Source organism: Polyodon spathula, chromosome 10 (assembly GCF_017654505.1).
Source record: "Polyodon spathula isolate WHYD16114869_AA chromosome 10, ASM1765450v1, whole genome shotgun sequence".
NCBI classification, from domain to species: domain Eukaryota; kingdom Metazoa; phylum Chordata; class Actinopteri; order Acipenseriformes; family Polyodontidae; genus Polyodon; species Polyodon spathula.
In genome coordinates this window covers 10392271-10416146 of record NC_054543.1, presented here as the reverse complement: position 1 = coordinate 10416146, position 23876 = coordinate 10392271, and the positions used below count along the sequence as shown (strand labels likewise).

General features: G+C 35.8%; 1 protein-coding gene across 4 annotated transcripts in view; it reads right to left on the bottom strand.

The window, feature by feature from the left end:
* LOC121321812 (adenosine kinase-like) overlaps nucleotides 1-23876 on the bottom strand; it is a 125381-nt gene that overhangs the window by 26075 nt on the left and 75430 nt on the right. For all 4 annotated transcript variants that reach the window (XM_041261028.1, XM_041261029.1, XM_041261030.1 and 1 more), the window contains one exon: nucleotides 5618-5788. In XM_041261028.1, coding sequence (XP_041116962.1) covers nucleotides 5618-5788 — 171 coding nt within the window. The remainder of the gene's footprint in view (nucleotides 1-5617; nucleotides 5789-23876) is intronic.

Here is a 23876-nt window from a genome sequence, read left to right as displayed (position 1 = left end):
TAGCGGAGGGTGACCAATTTTTTTTCCCCCCACATGGTTAACTTGTCCTCTACATTTGCTGACCTGCTTTTGGTTCTTGATTGTGTTAAAAAGTGTGCATGATGAGCTTAAAAATGAAAACAATTTCCTTGCATATGATTTCAAAAGCAGTACACCCAAAAATAAATTAAAAAAAAAATCCTAAAATCTAAAGTAATCATGATAAAGAGCTGAAACTTTTAAAAGACTTATCATGTGACCCAAAATCAGCAGCTGACGTGCCATAGAATGGCCCCTTGCCAGTTTCAAATCAGAAAAGGAAAACGATATAAAGGATCTCTTGCCTTGGGCAGCATATAATAAGCATGTCACAAATTATGTGAACAACCAGAAGACTATGTTTAAAGGATATACTTGGTTTTGCTTAATATGACGCAATCAGTACACCCAAAATAACATGGGTCATCAAAATACTAAATCATCCAATGTGGGAACAATGGGTAAAAAAAACAAAAAACAACTCGGGTTTGGCTCACATTCCAGATTACTTCCTCTGTTACCCAGTTGTCTTAAACGTTTAACTTATTGAGGCCTACCAATGAAAACAGTGAAATGAAAAACGTTATGAAATCTTAACCAAGACCTGCAAGTCTCATCTCCCACCAAGTTTAGTGGTATGTATGCTGTTCAGGCGGCTGTGTTAATTGAAAACACCATTACTTTAAAAATGCCAAGAAAGTACTGTGTACTTCAATAAATATTCCAGACTACTGTGTCTGTTATGAAAAACATTTTCAATTTCAACAAAAAAAAAAAAAAAAAAAAACTTTTTTTCTTAGGGAGAGCATTGTAATAAAAGTAATAAAAAATGTAATTTCTACTGGAGGCCTCTGTTCTCTACGATTCCCAGGAGAAACAAGCTTTTACATAGAACCCTCACAGTTAGAGTAAGACATAAAAGCAAATACTTTGAACAACATACTCAAACCAACCTTCAATTTGAACATAATTAGAATACATGTAATCTGGTTATCAATCAATCCCTATTTATTGTACTATGAGTTTGCCAATTAGCCCCAATTCTGTCCTGTTAAAGTCAAAGTCTGATATTGTGAGCTCCATTCTTTTTTTCTAACTTGGCTGATTTTATCTGTGAAATTACATGTTAGATGTGAATATATGACAGGAAATATATTTCAGATTTATTATTTATTTGATGTGTAAAGGGAACTACAATCCACTGGTGTTAAACTTATTTTAGTCATTCTGCTCCCAGCACCAGATCTGCTCTTACATATATAACCTTTAAGTACATTTATTCCCATTCTTCTTGTCAGGATGTCCCATACTTTTATACTTCCTCATTAAGACACTTAAGGGTTGGTGATCTTAAAGAGTAAGTAGCGGGGTTCTGAAAAATACAGCGTTGCACATTCCCACGTGCTATTGATAACATCTGACACTGTGTTCACCGATTTCCTGGGAGAGTTAAACCTCAGGAGTCCTATTTGGCTATTCACTAAATGACCTGCAAGGGTCCTAAGACTGAATTTCAGAAAAAATGCTGATAAGGTAAACTACTGTAAAATATATCAAGACAGTAGGACAAGAGGACAATATATGAAAAAAAAACAAACCTGAACAAAAGGTTCAAGTGGAATACAACAGGTTTAACTATTAGGGATGTGCTTTTGCTACATTTTTATGAACGTTTAAGTGCTATCCAGGTGTCAATGTTTAAACCATATCTACACACACACACACACACTATATTACATTCACACACACACACTATATTACATTCTGATAGTGACAGCCCTGGTTAGTATCTAGAGCTGTCACTCTTACTGCAAACTCAACAGCATATCTATTTCTTAAGCTAAACTAGTTTGTGATCCAACAACATGCTGTGATACACCATTGTCTTCTGCTTCTAGGGTTTGAGATTACAAGAAAGGAAATACATTAAAAGTGAATGCTGTGCCACATCACTCGAATAAAAACTTGAAAACTATGAATTAAGATTACGCACAAGATGTCAAATGTACACACTGCAGAGGCCATAACAATATGGGCAAATGCAAGACTTTCTCATCCTGTGTTGCCCCAAAATGAAAAAGAAACATTATCATTTTACTAAAGGCATTAACAGTACTGATGTTAATCTACATTTATAGAAACTACATTTAAAGAATAACATTTAACAACTATTAGTGGAACTACCGAACTCCTCAGAGATGGCTTAATTGAACTTTGCAATGAAAAGAATGAATATAAAAGTATTTGTAATGTTTGATAGTTTTATGCCACCCTTAATACCTTTATGTTTAAGCAATCTAGAAAAACAGTATATTGGGACAACTGCAAGGAAAATCCAATTTTGATCTTCTGTGAGCACCGGGGAATAACCAACGGCAGGTATGCTGTCATTGTGAGTGTAACCCATGAAATGAGGGGGTCGTTGCTCAAACCACCAACAGCACAACATGTACTTCCAGCCACCCACACATTGTAATAAACAACCAAACCCCCGTCAGACAGCTGACAGTTTCTGGCGAACAGAACAAAATGTGATATTTAAAATTTATTTATTTATTTATTTTTTTCAATTTTTTTAATGTGAACTGTTTATCAATTAATTATTGCTGCTGTGGAATCAACTGCCTACATTCCTTGGAAGGGAATTTATGCTGAATTTTTCAGGTCAGAAGTAAATTAGCCAATTGTTAATGACTTACTCAATATAAAATTAGACTCCACACTACACAGTGCCTGAAAAGGGCAGGAATTCCAGCTCAGCACGCAAACCTCATTTTAAAACGTCAGCGTTTCCTTGATAAGAACACAGACAAGGTTAGGGATCGGAGTTGGGAGATGTATACATATTGTAAAGGCCTATATAAACAGCTTTAATTTATTACATTTACTGACAGGAAAAATAAATGGCAGACGAGTTAATGTAGCTCTGTACAGCTTTGGTACATGTTTACTAAAAGTAAAGATTTGAACTTCTCAGTGTTGGTCACAGACTCATGCAAATTTTAATGGACTTTTAATGGACAAAAATTCCTTTGACAACTGGCTTATTTTAAAGTGGTACCAGAAAGTCTTTGAAAAACTGGAATATCCTTCCTCTTAAATCTAAGCCCACTATATGTTACTTTTTATCTAAATTCAATCTACCAGTGAAGACATTTAAGTTATAATCAGCTCCTTATGGCACGAGTAAACATGTGGTTGGTCCATTTAGGCAACTGCTCAGTTTAAAAAGTCATACAACCCCTTGATCAGCAAGTATTTCACAATGTGTGCGCCATCCAAGTCACAGCCTTTAAACTACAATTTGGGTTTGTAAATGATCAACTACAGGTCGAAGAACTATTCAGATTATTGTAGAATTATTCACAGTAATGTAGTAATCCTGTGGTAACTATTTTAACTATAAAACATCAAAAATTAAAAAAAAAAACTGCTAGAAAACATGGATTACACAGCCAAAGAGTCCTCTGCTAAGGTAAGTGTTTGCAGCCCTGAGGAAAAACAGACAGAGACAAATATTTAATCAAGTATCCTTGGCAGGCAAAACATACAGACAACTGTTTCTATAAGGTCTCAAATGCTGCTATACACAATCTTCCCCATTTGCTAAATGGTTAGCCTATTGGATTTTCAATTATAATGGAGCTATACCATTATAATCTCTCTCTCTTAAATCCACATAAATAACCTCCTCCTCTGTGGTCGATCTATTCGATAAATTGTACTTCAGTGAGAAGTGAGGCATGCTGCGACATGGGGGAGGTTTATAATGCCAATGACGGGTTGTAAAGAAGGTGCTGCGGGAAGGCTACAGAAATGTCTCAGAGGCAATTTCAGACATATACAGTACAGTGAAGCTGCTCAGAAATCACACTGTGGTTCTTTTTATGATGAGCAAAGCGCTTAAATCATTTACTAACCTTGCGGCTGTTCCAGATAAAAAGCGCAGTTATTTCAAATGATCTGAAATCGTGGTGGAATTAAATCACTACTTATACAACACCAGTCAGGGTGATTCATTCTATCCCAATTAATCTTACCTACATTGTCTCAGCTACTGCAATACAGATTCATGAGTAATAACCAAATAATTCTCATTGTACAGTTTATCTTGTGTTGTACAAATGACAAGCAAATTATGTGTAATTTTATTGGCTAATCCAATACCATCTTGTTTCAGCAATAATGATTCCACACACTTGCTTAATTAACTGTGGCTATTAAATTCAAGTTTTGAAATGTTATAACCTATGTATTGCAGTGAGGAGGACAAGCATTCAATTAGACCAGTCCTGTTCTGAAATTATTACACTCCGCACTTGACAATTAAGGAGTACAAACTGGAGTCTGATCATAATCTTTTAACTTTATACACTAACACAGCTCATTCCTTTTTCTTGTGAACATGTGGAAGCCTTAAATTACACAAAGTACCATCATTAAAACACGCATTTGTATAACTGTTTCATTAGAAACGGGTTTCTAAAAAAATCATCCCATCTTTAGGTTGCAACTGCTTCAGAAGGAAATGCATTCTACAATGAATTACAACAAAACACACAACTGAAGCAGATAATTAAATTCCACTGGCCCAGGTGATTTATCTGGAGATAACCAGTCCCCATTCTAAGTAACTGCCATGACATCTATTTCCCACAGCAGGCATTTGACAACCTCCGTCTGTCTGGCACTAAAAATAAAGCGCTTTGAAAGTTTAAATCATCATGGCCACCACACTTGCCTGCAGCGCTACAGAAGCAGACTTCACTTGGAAATTAAGACACAAAGTACAGTGGTCAGGACCCAGTGTACTGGAAAGATACACCCTGGACAAACTGTTAGCAGTTGTTGGGTTGATTTGTTCTACCACTTTAAAAAGCAAGTTTTTAGCACAAAATTCACTCTGTTATAAAATTATTTTAACGAAAGGTATATCAAGTCTTGAAAACATTATTACAAATACTGTATACACAACATCATTCTTATTAATACTTCATGCCAATAGACCCAACAGTGCAATTACTTAATAGAAAGTTATATTTAAAAACCTTATGCGACGTACCATTTTCCAACCTTAGTACTTTTAAATGTTATCGTGAAAATATCTCCAATTGTTATTCTTAAAAGGTAAAATTGAGCAACATGGTAAACGTCATCCCTGAAGATGTATAAACGGTTATACATTTAAAAGAGGACAAACACATAACTGATCTGTTATTTTTGGCAGTGGACCCCTGGGACTTTCCCATGACTTATGTCTCCATCTGCATTGGTGGTTCCATCAGGGTGGGAAGGAGGGCTTCTACAAACTTGGCTTATTAACAAATACCAACAGTCTGACCCTCCACTGCAAAACCCATTCGAGACAGGAAAAAAAACAACAAAACAAAAACAACAACAACCAAACAAAGATTAACCTTTAGCACAGTGAAGCCAGTGAAACATTAACCAACAGGGAGAAAACCATGAAATTCTATCTGTTTACTCTTATCTGAGCAGATAGACAAGCATTTCCTCTACAAGAGAGACACTTTACTGTACATTTCCCAAAATAAACTTCTCACATGCCAAAAGTATTTGCCAGAACTGACTGCCTCACCGTCTCATTTCCGAACAGGATGTCCACGTACGGCATGACCTTCATCATGGGCTCCTTGAAGAACTGGCTGACAAATGGTGCAGAGAGATTCAAGCCGAAGACCTTGTTGTGTTCAGAGGCATGTTTGGCCACCTTTAATATGGACTCAGGGGAAACTGTGATGAAGAATCCCTGTAAAGAAAAAAATTAAATAACTAGTAAAAACAAGAAAAATCTTGCTGAACAGGCATGCATATAAAAGATTATATCCAATAAGAACTGCAGGTAAACAATTTTACAATTATCTTATAAAAATAAATCACTAAATGGTTTGAAAGTTAAACTTACACAACCTAGCACTTCTACTAAAAACAACAGGTTTGTCACATGCCATAATCTTAGTCCCCATTTTGAAGCTTGTTTAAAGTCCGGTTCCATTTTCCTGAAGCAAAAAAAAAAAAAAAAAAAAAAAAAAAACAACAACAACAACAACAAAAACAAAAAAAAAAACACACATACACAACTTGATTGCACAGGATCTGTTAATTTATTGTTTCAAGCTAAATGGCAACAGACTTCATAACAGGGCACCTGCCTATTAAAAAGGCTTTGTCTGGATTTCCTTTACTGAGAAACAGGAGAGGCTACACTCTATATTATGTGGCGGAATACAACACAGGTAAGAAAAGCCTCTTATCAACTGAAATTTGAAACCAAACCCTTTTCTTCAATGCCTTTGCGGTATAGCCTATCCTTTTATAAATCTACAGAATTAGTGTTAGAACGGGTACTTAAGATAAAAATGGGATCTAAATCGGATATATGTAATCATAATAGGAAAAGTACTAGTGTCTATAAAGTAAGAGTACCTGGAAGGCTCCATTCAAATTTATTGAGAAACTTTGGATTTACACAACGTAGAAAGCACAAAGCAAGTACAAAAGGAGATAATCTCTAACAAAAGGTACAGTAATTTGAATGCAGTAAATGCATGTATTACTATGAAAACTATGGAAGCCCAAAATACATAAATAAAATAAAACGTCGACTTACTACCTCTCATAATTATGATATGACTTCACGTAAAAATCGTTTCATAGGTCCCCCCCCAAAAAACTTCAAGTTTAGAAAAAGACAGTTTGTGGTAAAACAGCTTTTTTTCTTACATGCTCAACACTGATAAATAAAGATACAGGTTTACTTTCGAAATAAATCTTGTTTTCAACATTTTATTCCATTAATAATTTGTGTTTTTTGTATTTCGTTGAACTGCTAGAAAGCATTCAATTTTTCAAAATGTCAATGGAATTGGTTAAATGCACTGTCAAAACACATCAAATAAAAGATATTGCAGTGATCTGTGCATTTGTGTTTATGTCTGTTTGCATGCTGTGTGTTATTCCCTCCACGCTGTATTCCGCCATTGCTTGTTTACCTTTTGTCTGTATTCCTGTACCACAGACAACAGCTCCAGCTGCATTGGCTTTTACAAATGTGTTGTATTAACTCAAATTTAAGAAGACAAGTATTAAAACAGTGCTGCTCGCATCAATTAAAAAGCAAAAAATAAACAAAAAAAAATAAATAAACTAAACAATGCACCATCTAATAACCAGTAAACAAAACACCTTAGTGTTGCATACAGTGCGGTACAATTGCATTACATTTCCAGATGTAAATATACATACATTTTGTTGTGTTAATGAGAACCACACATACACTTACAGTATGTTATGTATTTAAGTCATTCAAAAGAACTCCATTCAAACCATGTTTTCTACATCGGGTCATAAACACATTCCTGCTCTATCAGCTCGTTTTTCTTTTGCGATATTTAAGTTGATCTTTGTTTCGTCTCCCGTCACATACTGTTTTTTAAGCAATGCGATGCATTTCGGCAAATTCAACAAGGCACAACTTCAAACCTGTTGTGTAGCATTTTCAGGAACTGTTCTTTTTCATCAAGTGCTAAACTAAGCTTTTTTTTTTTTCTTCTTTCTGATTAATCCTAACCGAACACTACTGCTTGAGGGCTAAGCCGTTTCCCATTCACACGCAATACAGGTAACCACAGTACCTTTGCATAAATGCCAACAGTCCCTATATGGTCGGGACTGTCCCGATTTCCTAGCAAATGTCCCGCATCCCGATGCACAGGAAGAAAGTCCCAATATCTACCCATAAAAAAAAAAAATTATTTATTCTGCACAGCAGAGTTAGTGAAAACCACACGCTGTGCTCTTCGTGCGGCTGACACTTTTTACCTCTTTTTACTGTCATGCTGGTCGTATGGCGTTGAGTTGGGGGGATACGTCTATTATATGATAGAGTGTTTTTTGCGTATGACCCCTCCCATGTGTATGACCCCCCCCCCCAGGGAACGAGCGTCCCGCTGAACAGTTTACAAATGTTGGCAAGTATGCCTTTGCTGATTCCGACCAGGCAGGTCTCCTCACGGCTGTAAGCAGCCTTCACCACAGCAGCCCTCTCTACAGGGTTTCCCCTGCCATTATGAAGGGCCCAATTAAAACTAATTGGAGCCAGGTGTTTCGCCTGACTCCTCCCACTATTCTGCCACACACTGTCATTACAACAAACTCAAGCACACTTGTCTTTCTAATCAGTAGCTGTCTGCTACAGATCCCAGGGGTGGGTTTAGTCAGAATGTTGACAAATCAATGGCTCGGGAGGGTGGCAATAAGGAAATTCATAGAGATTGACAGATAGTTTTAACAGAGAATAATAATAATAATCTTTATTTTTATATAACGCCTTTCATAGTGGACTACCATCACAAAGTGCTTTACAAGATACAAGACTAGGGTGTGTGAACTATGCATCAGCTGCAGAGTCACTTACAACAACGTCTCACCCGAAAAGATGGAGCACAAGGATGTTAAGTGACTTGCTCAGGGTCACACAGTGAGTCAGTGATTGAGCCAGGATTTGAACCAGGGAACTCCTGGTTACAAGCCTGTTTCTTTAACCACTGGACCACACAGCCTCCTTGAACCATGCAGTATAGGTGTGACGTTTTTAGTCTGAACGCTTACTTTTAACATTCAAAGTGACTTCGGGTATTGAGATTATCAAATTAAGACTTTTAATTAGAACAGTGCTTTTGTGTTAGATCCAAAAAAAAAAAATCGGATGTTGACAGTTAAGCTTGTGTGAGCCATGATAACCATGGCTGTAATAATCCCATTGTGCACTGCTACAGTAGTTTAATATTCGACAAACCAGCGTACATGTGACACCGCCCCCCCCCCCCTTTAAGGGCCCCACAACAATGTCTAGAAAATTGACTTGTACAACATTTTTTATGGTACTATCTGATAATTATGACTTGTTATCTCAATTTTATGATTTGCTATCTCATAATTTTGACTTCCTATATAGCAAGCCAAAATGATACGACAGTAAGTAATAATTATGAGAAACTAAGTCGAAATGATGAGATATTAAGTCATACTTATGAGAGAGTAAGTCAACATTACACAACAGTATATCAATTATGAGATAGTAAGTTGATGTTTAATTTTTTTTTAGTGGTAAAAATGGACTTACACGGAAAACAGTAGGTTCTACCTTAAAATAGTTTCTTTTTGTCAGTGTTATTTTTATTTAAACACGTGTAATATAGTAAATTTGGCATAGGTATTGCTTTTTCTGTTCCCTTTCCTGGCATGAAGACATAACTATTGCTAGAATTCTTGTATTTAAAATTCACCAGTGTTATTACAGAGAAAAAAAAAAAGCAGCAGAATTGAATTTCCTCCACCCCCCCTTCAGAAAAAAATCTTCTAAGGGTTTTAGTTTAGAAATAGTAAAATAAATCCTAAAATTCAATAACAAACTTTATAACTAGAAGTCTTTCTGAATCAAGTGTCACTGAATCTCTTAGTTTATTTTAGTATTACTGCATTTAGCACCATTGAGTACTGAAAGACTCAAGTTGAAAATGACTGTTATAATCTGCAGCTTGCTGTTTTTGAAAGGTCAATGTCACTGTTTTTGATACAGGTTGTTAGTTTTGAAAAGTTTCTGTGATAGCCAGAACCTTAACTGTCACTAAATACTCCTTTATTGACCCTGACATGTTCTTTCCTCTGGTTTGGTGCCAGTGTGTCAGAGAGAAAAAGATGCTTTTGAGACACAAATAGCTACCAAATTACTACCACCTGCCAGACCATCAACGACCAACTAATCAAACAACTGTTTTCTACACTGGGAGTAAGTGCCTTGCTATGCACCCAGATTGTGGAACTCCCTGTCTAATCATGTCTATGACTTCACACACAGCACTTGCCATTAGTACACATTGTACAGCTGACTGCTAATAACTGCGTTACTGTTTTTAAATTGCATTGCATAGCAATCTCACTGATGCGCACTATTTGGGGAATGTTAAGTCAATAGTCCTCAAATGTTTAAAATACTTCTAAATAACTAAAAAAAAAAAAAAATACTTTTAGTGCATCGGTTGCAAACAAACAATACTTGAGGGGAAGATCAGTTGTGCTAAACTATATAGCAGTATTGCATGCAGACTATGTCAATTACTAAGAAAAACAAGCCATCACCTGTACTGCTGGGTATATCTATAGAAACTGTCTGTAAACGACAATGTTATACTCAAGTCTGGATGTTCACAGGTTATCACTGAGAGCAACTGAAAAAAAATGAAGACGAATGGACTATGGATTGAGTGCTATTCCTACAACATACACTCGCTGGCTCAAAGCAAATGGTTTGGCTGAGAAAGTACCAAGGAAAAAAAACATGTGTGAATGCAAACAATTCCTTTCTTCTGAGCAAGTACACAAGGAAAATAACTTCCATAAGTACGTCTTGTGGACCAACGAGACCAAACTCAACTTGTGTGTGTGTGTCTGTGGCGGATACCAGGATAAGAGTTTTCAGTCATGAAATGCTTCCTGGTTTCTTTTGGGATTTCTTGGTTAGTAATAATTGAATAAGCTGACTTTGACAAAAACGAAAAATCACAGGACATGTAGCAATTAAGCATTTACCTAAGCTTTTTGCCAAAGTGTTGTGCACAGTAGTAAGTTTCCTAGAGTTCCCAGAAGTACCTTCAAATAAGATTCCTGATACAAAATAAGAAATATGATGGAAAATGGAGAACTGCTAACTATATTTTGCTATCTCTCTTGAAGCACCATCTGACACATCATGCAATTTAACAATGTTGTGGCTCATCAGTTTAATTATGTTTTCATGATTGAACTTACAATAGATTGAACAGGTGAATGTTACCTTTTTTTTTTTTTTTTTTTTTTTTTTTAAAACAATGCGAGACAATTTAATATGAAAAACACCTGTCAAAACGTACAGAAAGCAGAATTTGCAAAGAGTTGATACTTCTCCATAAAATATAACCCTTCAATTTTATGAATTTCAGTTTTACAAACCACAGAAAGAGTACAATATTCTCTACAGTCTGCACACCATATCTTCAAACACTATCAAAATCACATTAGTTTAACATATCAGCGGTAATTATTTTGAAAAGAAAATTAAATATTGCATACATTTGTTTTTTAAAGTAGGCATTTCAAAATCATGTTTGTTTACAGATCTTGTTGAGCATCAGCCATTATTAAAATATGTCATATTTGTCATTCAAAAATTAATTAAAACTTTCCAAGCATTAAAACAGAAAATGAAAGGTATTTTACTGTTCTTATAAATGTAATTATTTAGTTATGAAGTTTAAGTAGTGTGCCAGTAAACAAAGCAGTTAAGTAATGACAAAATGTATACAAAAAAAAAAAGAGGACACACAGACAGACATTCTGCTTACACAACCTACTGTAGGGGTTATGTAGCCTGGACTATATTAGCCTGGGCTACTTGTATAGGCAGTATCCAATCATTTCATACTGTGATATTTAGGGGTCCAAGTCCACTACTTCAGGTCTTTTAAGCTTTAAAAGTAAATTAAGAAAAATATAAAACCACAACAACCTTTATAAAACATTAAGCTGTCCTTTAGTGTAAAATTAAGAGTTTATTTTTCAAAAACATTAAGCTGTCTTTTAGTATAAAATTAAGAGTTTATTTTCAAGCAAGCCCACAGTTCTTTAAATAAGACTGCAACTCAAGAAACATAATTTGTTACCTTCTAGAAGCTTCAAAACAAAGTTTGAGGCAAGCTGTAATGCATGTTAGGGTTATGTAATACATCTAATGGAAACTAGTAATACTATTTTAAAAATTGGGTAAAGCTGAAAATGACTGAAATGACTCAAAATCCCAACCAAATTCCAGGGGCCCCTGCTTGAGGATGGGCCAGGAGTACCCTCACATGGTGGGCCAGTTCCTCCACACACAGAAATTTAGGCAAGTTTGGAAAACCAAATGCCACAGTTAATGAGCATTAATTTATCACAATAAACAAGTTCTGGTAGTTATTTGTAATATCTTTTACACATAATTAAGGATCCTGGACATATATAATACTATGTGTTTTGGGAATATTTTAATCCAAATATTTTATATGCAAGCATTTTGACACTTTCCTTTGTCTCTTTGGCCCTTATGAGGTTTACTGTGCACAATCCATAGAACTACTGCTAAAATATATATATATATATATATATATATTTTTTTTTTAAATCAGCAAACTAATGGGTCCGCATTTTCTATTTTAAGAAGGGACCACATGACTATTTTGTGGGTCAACATTTTCTATTTTAAGAATGGACCATATGTATGTAAACAAGACCTTGCCAGAGTAGGTGTTTTCTCGAGTAATGCTTTCTACTTATTTCACGAGTAAGGCAGCAGTGGTAGCCATAAAGTAGACTTCTTGTTTAGTCTGTTTTCATGTATTTGTAACAAAGTATCTTCAGACCAGTTCAACAGACCAGTACTGCCTTACTCAATCTGATATTCTAGATATGTTTTCTTACTTTACCTTTGTGTAGTAATTGCTACAATCAGAAGGCAAAAATGCGCATGGCTGGGAATATAAAAGGAGGTTTGTGTGTAAATATCACGTTTAAGAAGGTCAGCATCTTCTGAAATCCACATGCTGCATGACAAATGGTTTTACTGTCAACCGACAAATCAATAACAAGAATCAGTAACATTTAGATCAGAAAATAGTAGCTATAAAAAAATATATGTTTATGACTACAGACTGGCCCTCTTATTAGCCCAAAACCCCAAAGCAGTAGCAGGAGAATCTACTGTATCGAACTGTAGACAATTAACTAACCCTTTCGTGTTTACATCATACAAGAGTGTTATTTTAGAGATTAGGAAGGAGGACGCAAAGTGCACATCATTTCATCAAGGCATGCTATAAAATAGTTCTTAAATGAGCAATGGAATGCAACGTTTGCCCCACTCCATTAGTGTTATCAGTAAGTTAGAAAGTTACACACACCACAAAAAATCAGGGAGTTTACTTAACTTGAAGGTGATCTTTGCTGTTGTGAGGCAAACTAAAGCAGATTTTCAAATGGACTGCTGCAGCTTATTCTAAGATGCAGCGTTTAAAAAAACAAAAACGAACAGAAAGTGTCGGATTGAGTTACAGGCTGTACTGAAGAAAAAAAAAACGGTAAAGAATTTACTTAGGATTTGAAACAGACACAAGTTTTAAAGCCAAGAGCCTTCAAATGCCTATAACTAATCCACATAATAATTCAGCACATAGCCCAGGCTCAGATTCCTAACAGATACCATATGTAAGCTGTAATAAAATTACATAAAGGTATTTTGGAAGATGATAATTCCATCTGCTCGACCGTTTTAATTAAAATAACATAAGAAATTACCAGTCACAAAGTTCTGTGAAATGAATTTAAAAAAATCCACATTGTACTGTGGGTTGGCCTGTCAATCTCTTCAGCAACGTTAGTTTATTATTGAACAGAGAAGATTAGTTTAGAGATCGTAGCTCCTACAAAAGTTTTCGTACACCGTGTTGTATGTGCTCTGTGCACTGCCATTGCTGGGAGTGTCACATGAGCTGTTCAGTGTATTGATATGTAAATAAATCCTGTTCGCCTGTGGGGCGTATCAGCTTCATCATCTCGATCTGCCTGTCACTCAGCAGCAAATGCACACACCTACACGGCAGACAGCTACTCTGACACAAGTATTAATACCCTGTATCTTTCTAAACAAGGGATTTAGGGGAACTACCTAAAAAGCTGAATCTCAAAAAAATATTTGTACAAATACAGTAATTGTTACAGCTGTGTTTAATGGTATTTAAAACAGAAATCACGTATCCAACTTTTTACATATCTGCCCTTACTCTCGTCCCACCTGTGTTGAATACGCAACGGAATACTGTACTCGACTTCCTAGATAGGTGCCTAGAAAGGGGAAATTGTAATGTTGGACCCGGTCCAACACAGGAGCACAAAGGATTAAATCTGATTTTTTTATAAATTTAAATCCAATTATTATTATTTTTTTCATTATGGAATTTTATTTTTGTAGAACCATAGTTGTAGCTCTTTTGTTTGAAATGATGTTTTGTGAATAGTTACATACCAAACTAAATTACTCGATCTTAAAAGGAGTATCTAATTAAAGCAAACTGTGACATCCGCTAAATGTGAACTACAAGAATTTAGCGATAGAGTATGCCAGAGAAAAATACCCCTCCCTCATCCCAGTCATTCTTTACTTTTACTTTCTTTCTTTGATTTCTTTCTTTGATTTCCTCTTTCTGTGTCCAAACACACACAGAACCGGGGGGCAAACGCCATTCTGTGATCAGAATACAGCCCCAAGAGTTTTAGTTTACAGACAGTAAGTTTAAGATGTCTGCATTAATAAAATGTTTTAAAAACACTTTCATGTCTTTTCCTTGAGAAACTACATAAAACAGGCAGTAACTGAAAAAAAAAAAAAAATTAAAAATCGTGATTTAAAATCAGCGACTGAAATCTGCTTGATTTAAAATCAGCCAACCCTGCCTATAAATAAAGAAAAAAATACACAGGTTTAATTTCTAAATAACCCTTGTTCGCAATAGTTTATTCCATTAATATTTGTTTTTTGTTTTTTAGTTAAACTGCTAGAAACTATTCAAGTACCCAGACACTTCAAGAACATATCATCTTTGCTTTAATGAACAGTTGCAGCTGCATTTGCTTTTACAAATTTGTTGTATTAATTCAAATTTAAAAGAAAAGTTTTAAAAACAGGGTTGCTTGCATCAATTAAAAAAGCAAAAAATAAATAAATAAACTAAACAGTGCATCATCTAATAACATCTTAGAGTTGCATAAGGTGCAGTACAATTGCATTAAACTTCCAGCCGTACAAACCATACACATACTTTACAAGCGTACCACTATGTTACAGTATGTATTCAAGTCATTAAAAGTACTCCATTCAAACAATTTGCTACCCTCAGGCCATAAACGCTTCCCTCCTCTATCAGCTCGTTTTTCTTTTGTTATACTTAAGTTTGTCTTTGTTTCATCTCCAGTCACGTACTGTTTTTTTCAGCATTGCGACAGCCAAGCATTTTGGCAAATTCAACAATGTGCAATTTCAAACCTGTTGTGTGGCATTTTCGATATTTGTTTGACTGTCCTACTTTATCCAGTCTCAAAGACACCTGCATTATTATAGCATTGCAGTTACAACGAATGGAAGACTTGATAAGTTTACTCGGCTTTCTACCCAATAGCTGTTTGGTACTGATCCCAGGGGCGGGTTCAGTCTGAATGTTGACAAATCAATGGCTCGGGAGGGTGGGAATAAGGAAATTCATAGAGATGGACAGCTATTGTGTTAACAGTGAAGCTTTGACGTTCTCATATTCCGACGACTGAAAACTTGAGCAACTATTTTTATTTTCTCCACTTACATGTGTGTGGGTTGACAGGAGGCCAGTCAAGAGTCTGAAAGCTTGTGTTTAACATTCAAAATGACAGAGTAGATTATTACAACTTAATTAGAACAGGGTTTTTGTGTTTCTAAGCAGCAGCATGACCCAAATGCCGTAGATCCTTGGGGGGGGGGGGGGAATCGGGTTGATAAATTTAAACAAAAATAAACCAAAAAAGGCAGCACAAATCTTATGCATGTTTTAAAATAAAACCTTTTTGTTTTTTTGTTTAGAAAACAAAAATAAAATTATACACTTTGCTACACTATCTACATATTGTACTACTTCCCAGTTTCACTCACACTACAGATTTTACAAAGAAACAACCTTGCTTGTTTGTGATCTCAATTTATTATTTTAGAAAGAAAAACACTGTTAAGGCCAAATCCTAGCAGTGCAAAATGAAACCTTAAAAACATGCTTTGTGTTACTGTCTTAAATGTCACAATATCGCTTCTTTCTTTTTCTGATGTTCACAAGCCTGAAGGGGCAATTCAGTCAACAGGCTTGATAAGGTATCTTATTAAAAAAAAAAAAAAAAAAGTTTGGATTTATAACCACAACACTGATGGATTCACGGAGCACAGGAAGGAGCTATGGTCGTGAAAGCAGCTCCTATATCAGCATTCATTCCCCAGAAAGGTTATACCTATATCAATATTTCAAACAGCATGCATACCAAAACTCAAACAGTTAAACTCAATTTTGAGAATACACTACGAAGGTTGTATCCTATACTTTTTATGTCTTCAGAAACGTCTCATTTAGCAAAACCCCTTTATCATACTCGACATGCAACAAAACCATCCATGGTTACCAACATTCTAGTTGAAATAACATTTGGTCACAGTGGACCTACCTTGTATAGGTAAAGATCCTTCACAGAACAAAACATTAGATAGCTGAACAGAACTAACCTGCACTTATTATCCAGAGTCTGAGCTCCACCCCTCTCCTGCTTCAGCAAAGCTGGAGTCACTGAAGGAAAGGCAGACAGGCCAGCTTCGTCCTGCCGCAGAGACTTCAGCAGTCGTTCAGGGTATTGTGCATAACACTCATTAAGTGTTTTCTTTTTGTGCCCCACTAGAATCTGCCACCATACATACCTATGGCAAAAGCCTACCTACATTTAAACCTGCTAATTTCAAAAGTAGGCGCTTTGAATGACAGGAACTGTAGCTGACAAATGAAAGTGCACACACGGTGCAGGTTTAACAGTTGACAGTTATTTAAACAAATGACAGCATTCTAGCTCTTCCTCAGGTCAATAAGAGCTGCCAGAGCAGGATGAAATGATTGACGGTGAAACTACAGTAGTCACTGAGTTGACTGACAGCGACCCCTAGCCATTCAGAGTGGAACAAAGACGGGACAAGTACAAAAACTACGCAAACTAGAGAGGATTTCTAAATTAGAATTTTGGTAAGAAAAAAAAAATAGCGAGTGGTTTTACCGATGTTTATCCTATATAAATTTATTTCAGTCGAACTCATATTTTTGGGGAATACTACATTTAACAAGCTTTACCAATTAAATCAAAAAGAACCAAGCCTATTTATAAACAAAGTTGGAAGTCTCTGGTTACAGCCATCCCTACCAAGAACAGTAACAGGCTTTTTATTTTGGCTATTTTGCAAGACATTTGTAATACAGAAAGGTGCATTGGGAATCGCACACAGTTTGAACAAAAAAGTAAAAACTTTCAGCTGGTTTAATAGCAAAAAATTAAAAAGTCCCTAATGATGTACAAATACACCAGCAGTTTACCGCAAGGATTTACAGTTGGACCAGCTGCTGGCAGTGCATAATTACAGCTGTGCCGTTTATCTTTTTCTACCTATATCAGTACTAAGTGGTGAGCCAGTCACTGTTAGCCCGCTGAGTGATGTATTGCATCTTGTTCATATTTCAGACACTGAAAAGTATCTGTAATTCCAAGAGGTTTATAAAAAAAAAAGAAAAAAAAGAACATATTGTTTATATATTTATGTAAATTCTGTATGTGCATTCACTCAACACTGCACCCCCCCCCCCCCCAAACAAAAATACAAATTACAGCCAAATGTGGACCTTTACAATAAAGTGCAAACCACCATTTTCAAGCATCAAACAATCACAATGTAATATGCCAATAAAAAGCCATCTATCAGGCCAGTGAATTGTTTGGGTAAAAATATTATGCCTGAATTTAAGAGGGCAATTCCGCAAATATAGTAAATGTGTCATTTGTAAAGAAACACTCACCAATTTCACAAATGCATTATTTGTATTATGTTACCTCATGCATGCAATCTAAAACTAATACATAGAAAATATGATAAATGGGCCGACAATCAGTTTGCAAATGATGCCTGCTCATTCAGTTCAAGAGAAGTGCACCACGCCACACAAATACACAGTACTGAGAGTGCTGTACTTTTCATATGCATGATGTTTTTCAGCTAATTAAACCAAATGAAGTTTAATTTAAAAAATGGCTACTGTATTTCACATCTGACATCTACAAGGTTATTTGTACAAAACACCATTCAACACGCTCAGCAAAAATGTTATATTTATTGCATGCTAATGTCAGAATTTCTTCCTTCTGTGTAAATAACAGCCATTCTCCAGTACTGTGTGACTTTTATTCAAGTAATGAATGTTGAGTTGATTCAGATCAGCATTTTTTATTCAGAAATGAGGGCCTTGCAATATAATATATAATATTATTGTTATTTTAAGACTTTCATCACATACTAGTAAAACTGTTTAACGCTAGTTTCCTATATGTTGATGATGATTTTGAATCTATTGCCCATTTTAAATCAGGAATATATGTTTTGTAGTCTGTAAAAACACCCAAGCAGCATTCCACAGTGAGGAGTTTCAATGAGATTATGACAGTTATAGTTGCAACTACAACATTGTACTGTTGAACTTATTCTATACCTCTCGTCTTTGTTACAAATTACAATTGAACTGAGCATCCAGACACGTAATGATTAAAATGAACATTTAGACAGAGTTGGTTTGGCACCCAACCCACAGCTCTCCCAAGCTAAAGGCCTACGCTTGCCCCAGTGTCAACTGGACTGCCCACACTAAACACACTTATTGTGCAACTGCATTGCAAGTCATATTATACACTGATGTACTGAATATTTCTTTAGATGTCCTTTCATATTACCCAGTTTATACAGATATGTTGTATGTACTATTTCTGCAGATCTATCAAACAAAAAATGTCTTTCCATTCAAATACAATAAGTTTTGTATAACACAACTGTTATAAACATATCACATTGGGCTGACAGCCTGCCAGATGTTAACAAATATGTAGACAGGCAAATGAAGCTGTTATTCTGCATTTACTTTATTAAATCCATCATTACTGCCACTTGAAAGAGAAACTTTGTCATGCCTTTCTTCAGAACTGGAACAGCTTCCATAGTTATACAACATTCTAAACAGAATTATGAGCAGAAATTAAGATCATAGCTCTTAAATAAACAGAGCAAGGATATCTACACGAATTGCCAGAAAAAAGAGAGACTTAAATACTCAGAGGGGGTCCTAATTGTCTGGAAAAAAACCTCTGTAGGTCAACAAATTCCAATCGATGAAGAGGATTATATTAGAGTGAGCCCTTGGCCTGTTGCCAATAAGAGCAAACAGAACGGGCCAGTCTCAGCTGCAAATGATCAAAAAGGCAAAAGTGAAAGCAACAGAGCTAAAGTGACAATTGTGCAGCAGAGAAAAAAAGGATCAAGTATTGATCAGCTAGGTCAAGGTAATTAGTTCGGTTGTCAAGGAAATGGGATGTATGCTCTTATTTCTACAGAAATGCATCTTTGTTTTACATCGCCCAAATGAATTAGCAAGTCACAAAAAATGCTTGTTGTTCCATAAGCAACAACATATTTTAGCGCCATTATGTCATCAGAGTAGAATGTTTGAATCAGCTTATTGCCTTCAGCCGGTGCAGGAAGCAATGAATCAGCTACTAGTAAATATTTATTTAACTGTGGGGTGACATTGGTGGAAAATAAAGAACTGTATATGCTTTCAGAACATTATTAAGCATTGAACACAGGTCTGTCTTTGCAATTCGCATCCTAAAGCATCTTACTCCTATCAAAAACAAGAAAGTTGTGCCCCAACTTAAAATGATTACTAAACTCTAACTCCCCCTAAAACAAAAAGTTAATGGGATATGAAGCATTTCAATTTAAGATTATTGGATTGTTTCCAACCAAGATCTTTAGTGTTTAGGTCTCATGGATGTTGGGGATCTGTGTGTGTTTTAGTGGTCTCAGCCTGGTTCCTATTGGAGAGGAATTCACACCACAACGACTACCATCACAACTGGTGCCAAAAGATTTGGCTGGATAGAGACTGAACAATGAGGGTTATTGTGCAGTATCCACAAGCACAAAAATGTTAATGTTTAAAAACAAACAAACCAAAAAAAAAAATTATAAAAAATGTGCTCATCTCACCACAGTTCCAAATCTGTAAATCAGATAAACTGAACAGAAAACCACATTTACGTCAAAGTCTTTCACCAGATAACATATATCAAATTCCAGTGTCAAGACATGCTAGTTAATTATACACTTTCTAAATATTCAAGTCATTAGAACGACTCTCGGTACAATCTTTATTTTTTTTTGGTTTTGTTTTAATCCATTGCATCACATTTTGAGAATAAATACTTGTAGAAATAGTGCTAGGAAATGTATTTATGAATAAAATCAGGTAAATTACTGGTAATAATGATAATGCTGGAAGATATGGGGATACCATACAAATGAAAATATGCATTTTATTGGTTAATATAAAAGCTGTTAAAAAAAAAAAATATATACTTTTTCAGACAATCACCAAGTTTCCTTTTTTTTTTTTTGAGAAACTACTTTAAGATGTATTCAGTTGTATCCCTGTTTTATGTATTCCACAGCTGAACTTTCACAAAGACCAGCTATGCTAAAAAGTGCCACCTATGCAGTCTAAGTAGCTGTATAGTAAATACTTTCCTCAGGAATAAAAGCACTTCAACAGAATAATATATTTCCTCTTCATTTTGTACTTCCACCTTATTTAGGCAAGCACTGAATTTCCAGGAGTGATAAGAGCTTAGCCAATGTAATCCTCTGAGGCACTCAGGCTTATCTTACATGTGAGGAGTAGAGAAACCTTTCCACACAATTATGGCTGCTGCAGACTTGACCCAAAGCATAGCAAATGTAACATACATGCTGGTCTCACCACTACTGGAGCCAGGATGATCTTTGGGATACAAATTGCACATTTGTTAAACTGCAAGAAACATTATAATGACTGTAATGTGTTTTAAACAATATAATATTATTAGCAGATCTGTGTAAGGCCCATTGTGGTGTTTGCAGAGCCAATTCGAGCTGAGCCAGGAGGAGAATTTGAATCTTGCTGGGAACAAGCTGGCTTATTAGATATGGATTGAATGCTATAGAATGAAATACAGTGCTAATAGTAATGTTGAAGGATCCTGTATTTTGCATCCTTTTGAATAAGGATGTGTAAGGTCTAAAAAAAGAGAGCTCCTGGTATCAAAAGGTCAGGCCGACCTGCTGAAAGTTCCAAACCTCCCTTATCAAGCAAAGCATCTTTTTTAAATTAGACTCTGAGCCTTAAAACATCCTGATCCAGCGAGAGCAGAATGGCAAACTACATGTAACATAGTTATTCCAGAAGCAATCAAACTAGGTTTGATTATAATGTTAATATGACGGGCGCAACTTCCTGTTTTGGTTTTGAAGCACCCTCAAGATACTGGTAGTGACATCACAGAGGGAAAAGGTGAACAAAAGACAGATTGACATTCAAAGAGCGAGGCCAATGTTTAATAATAACATGCCTTATATTTGTGTTGCAGCTTGTTGCTCCAATCAGGCAAACAAACAAAAGAATATTAGTATTCAGCACTTTCCAAAAGACACAAAAATGCAGCGCATATCAGAGAGAAAAGTCCAAACAGACGGAGCAAAGTGGTATGTAGTGTGCATTTCGCGCCAGATGTATTTGAAGAAAGTCCGATGATAATGGCAGAGATGAGCCTGGATATAAAAAGGCGACGTATTTTAAAACCAACCGCAGTTCCAACAATTTTGAAGCAACAGCAAGCTACTGGCACTGATGTGGGTCCCCAAGTGAAACGACCAAGAAAGGCGTTTGAGAAACGGGAGAAGTCTCAGATAAGATTTTGCTACTGCTACTATTTAGTTTTTAGTTTTTGATTTCAGAAAAAGAAATACAGTGCAAGCACAGGGTCTTTATAAGCACGATGTTCAATATAATGATGTAATATATAAATTTGGTAATATAAAGACAACAAATTTCATTTGTTAGTCAAAACAGAAGTAGTTACATCAAGGGGACTGTCCTGAGATTCCGGCATCTTTACACAGAAGCAAACTGCCATGTCTGTGGCACACTGATGCGGTATCAGAAAGTGGTACTTCATTTTAATTTTGAGTTGATACAAAAATAGTTAAACTATACATAACATACTTTGCTTTAGTTTGTGTGACTATTGATAATGGAAGCAAGGTGACATTTGTGCAGCAGTTTCAGAACTGGTTACTAAGCAACCAGATTTTAGTATGTCAGTGCCACATAAAAACTGTCAGTGAAATTAAGAACCACTAATTCATCATTAAAAAAAAAAAAAACACACATGGTATTGAAATTGTATTTCATAAACATTAAGGGAGTATCCATTATTTATTTCTTTATTAAAAATCCCAGTATTATACATAACCCTCCAACGTAGCAATGTAGTAGAACCTCAAAAAATAGTAGCTGCTACGGCCAAATCGTAGCTGTTGGCATCTCTGCATTATGATTATGGGTAACAAATAATAAAAAAAATGGAAATGTGCACATGCTTAATATTCTATGTATATATAGAGAGATATGTTAAATACATGCCAGTAGCAATCCACAGCGTTCGGTTATTCTGTTAGTATTGTATTGTTTTTGATTCCTGCAGGCAGGAGTTTCTCACAGGCTGAGGTGGGACATGAATTCGGGCCTCCCGCCCCAGAGCATAACACCAATACCACTGTACAAAACAGCCAGCAACCTTGCAGAAGCATATACCAACCTACCAACCCTGACCCCTACCCCCGTGCACGCTACAGTATAATTAATGTAGCGATATTGTTAACTATATAACTATACAATTATTAAATATTTTAAGTATCAATCTATGTTAAACGTAAGGGTTTTTATTTACCATTCCGTGTTGCCAAGATGCTGACTCTCTGCATTGCTGTTGGAGTTTCTCTCCGAGTTTGACCCTTCTAATTCAGGGGCATATGGCTCGAATTGATACAGGAGACAATCCCTGTTTTCTCTCTCTCTCTACGCCACAGCCATCACTACATGATTCACATTCATAAGAGGTGTCTGATATAAACTGATAAAACTAGGCTCCTCTCACTTTCCCTGTCGCTGTCAGCCATACTGGCAGATGCAAGTAGCCTGTGGGTATCTCCCTCTGTGAGGTCAGTCTCCTGGCCTCAAACCAGGAAATGGAGATCGCCCTCTGTGTATTAGTTGATTAATTTTGGCGCAATTAAACATAATTTGGTAAAAATTAATGTGATCATATGTTCAAGTGAGACCTGTTAATATATTTTTTTAATGTTTTTGGTAAAAGTCAAATTCCATGTCATAGGCTCTTTAATAATTCATTATAACTTCAAATCAAATCATTTAGACTCTTTTTTATGCTAATCGGACAAATCGCACAAAACAGTTCAACAGGTTAAACCCTGTAGAATGTAAACACACACAAGCTGTTCTCTAATAGAAGACTAATACAGTTTTTCTTTCTGGTAATGCATTATCCTTATCTCTAAGCACTTTAAAAGTATGAAGACCATAAGTCCTGTAAGACCTTACATATGACAGATGGTATGGATCATAATTAAAAACACCTACCGATAGCTCCCCCAGGCACAAGAAAATAACGGTAAAAAACAGGGATTTTCACAGGATTATATAATGGAAACCTAGTACAGTAACATCTATATTACTGGTCACCAAATTCTTCCTTTCCAAAATCTGTGTATACTTTGATCAGCTGTACTGGCACTGAACAACCATTTGAATACCAGTCACTGTACATGTGGGTTGAGCAGCTGAGTATTTTCAAACAACTCTTTCTTTTTTTCCATTTTCCATTGTACCTTATTAATCAGACAAATTCCTTCTCAATAGGATAAAAGGCCAGGTCTTTCTAGGAGCGGAACCCTTTGCAATTACATAGACCCTGGTGCTTAACAGAGGTCTTTATTCTCCAAGGACAAGCCTCAAGGCAGGAACACTCCTACTATGTTAGCAGACTGTTGAGCACAGTGTACATAC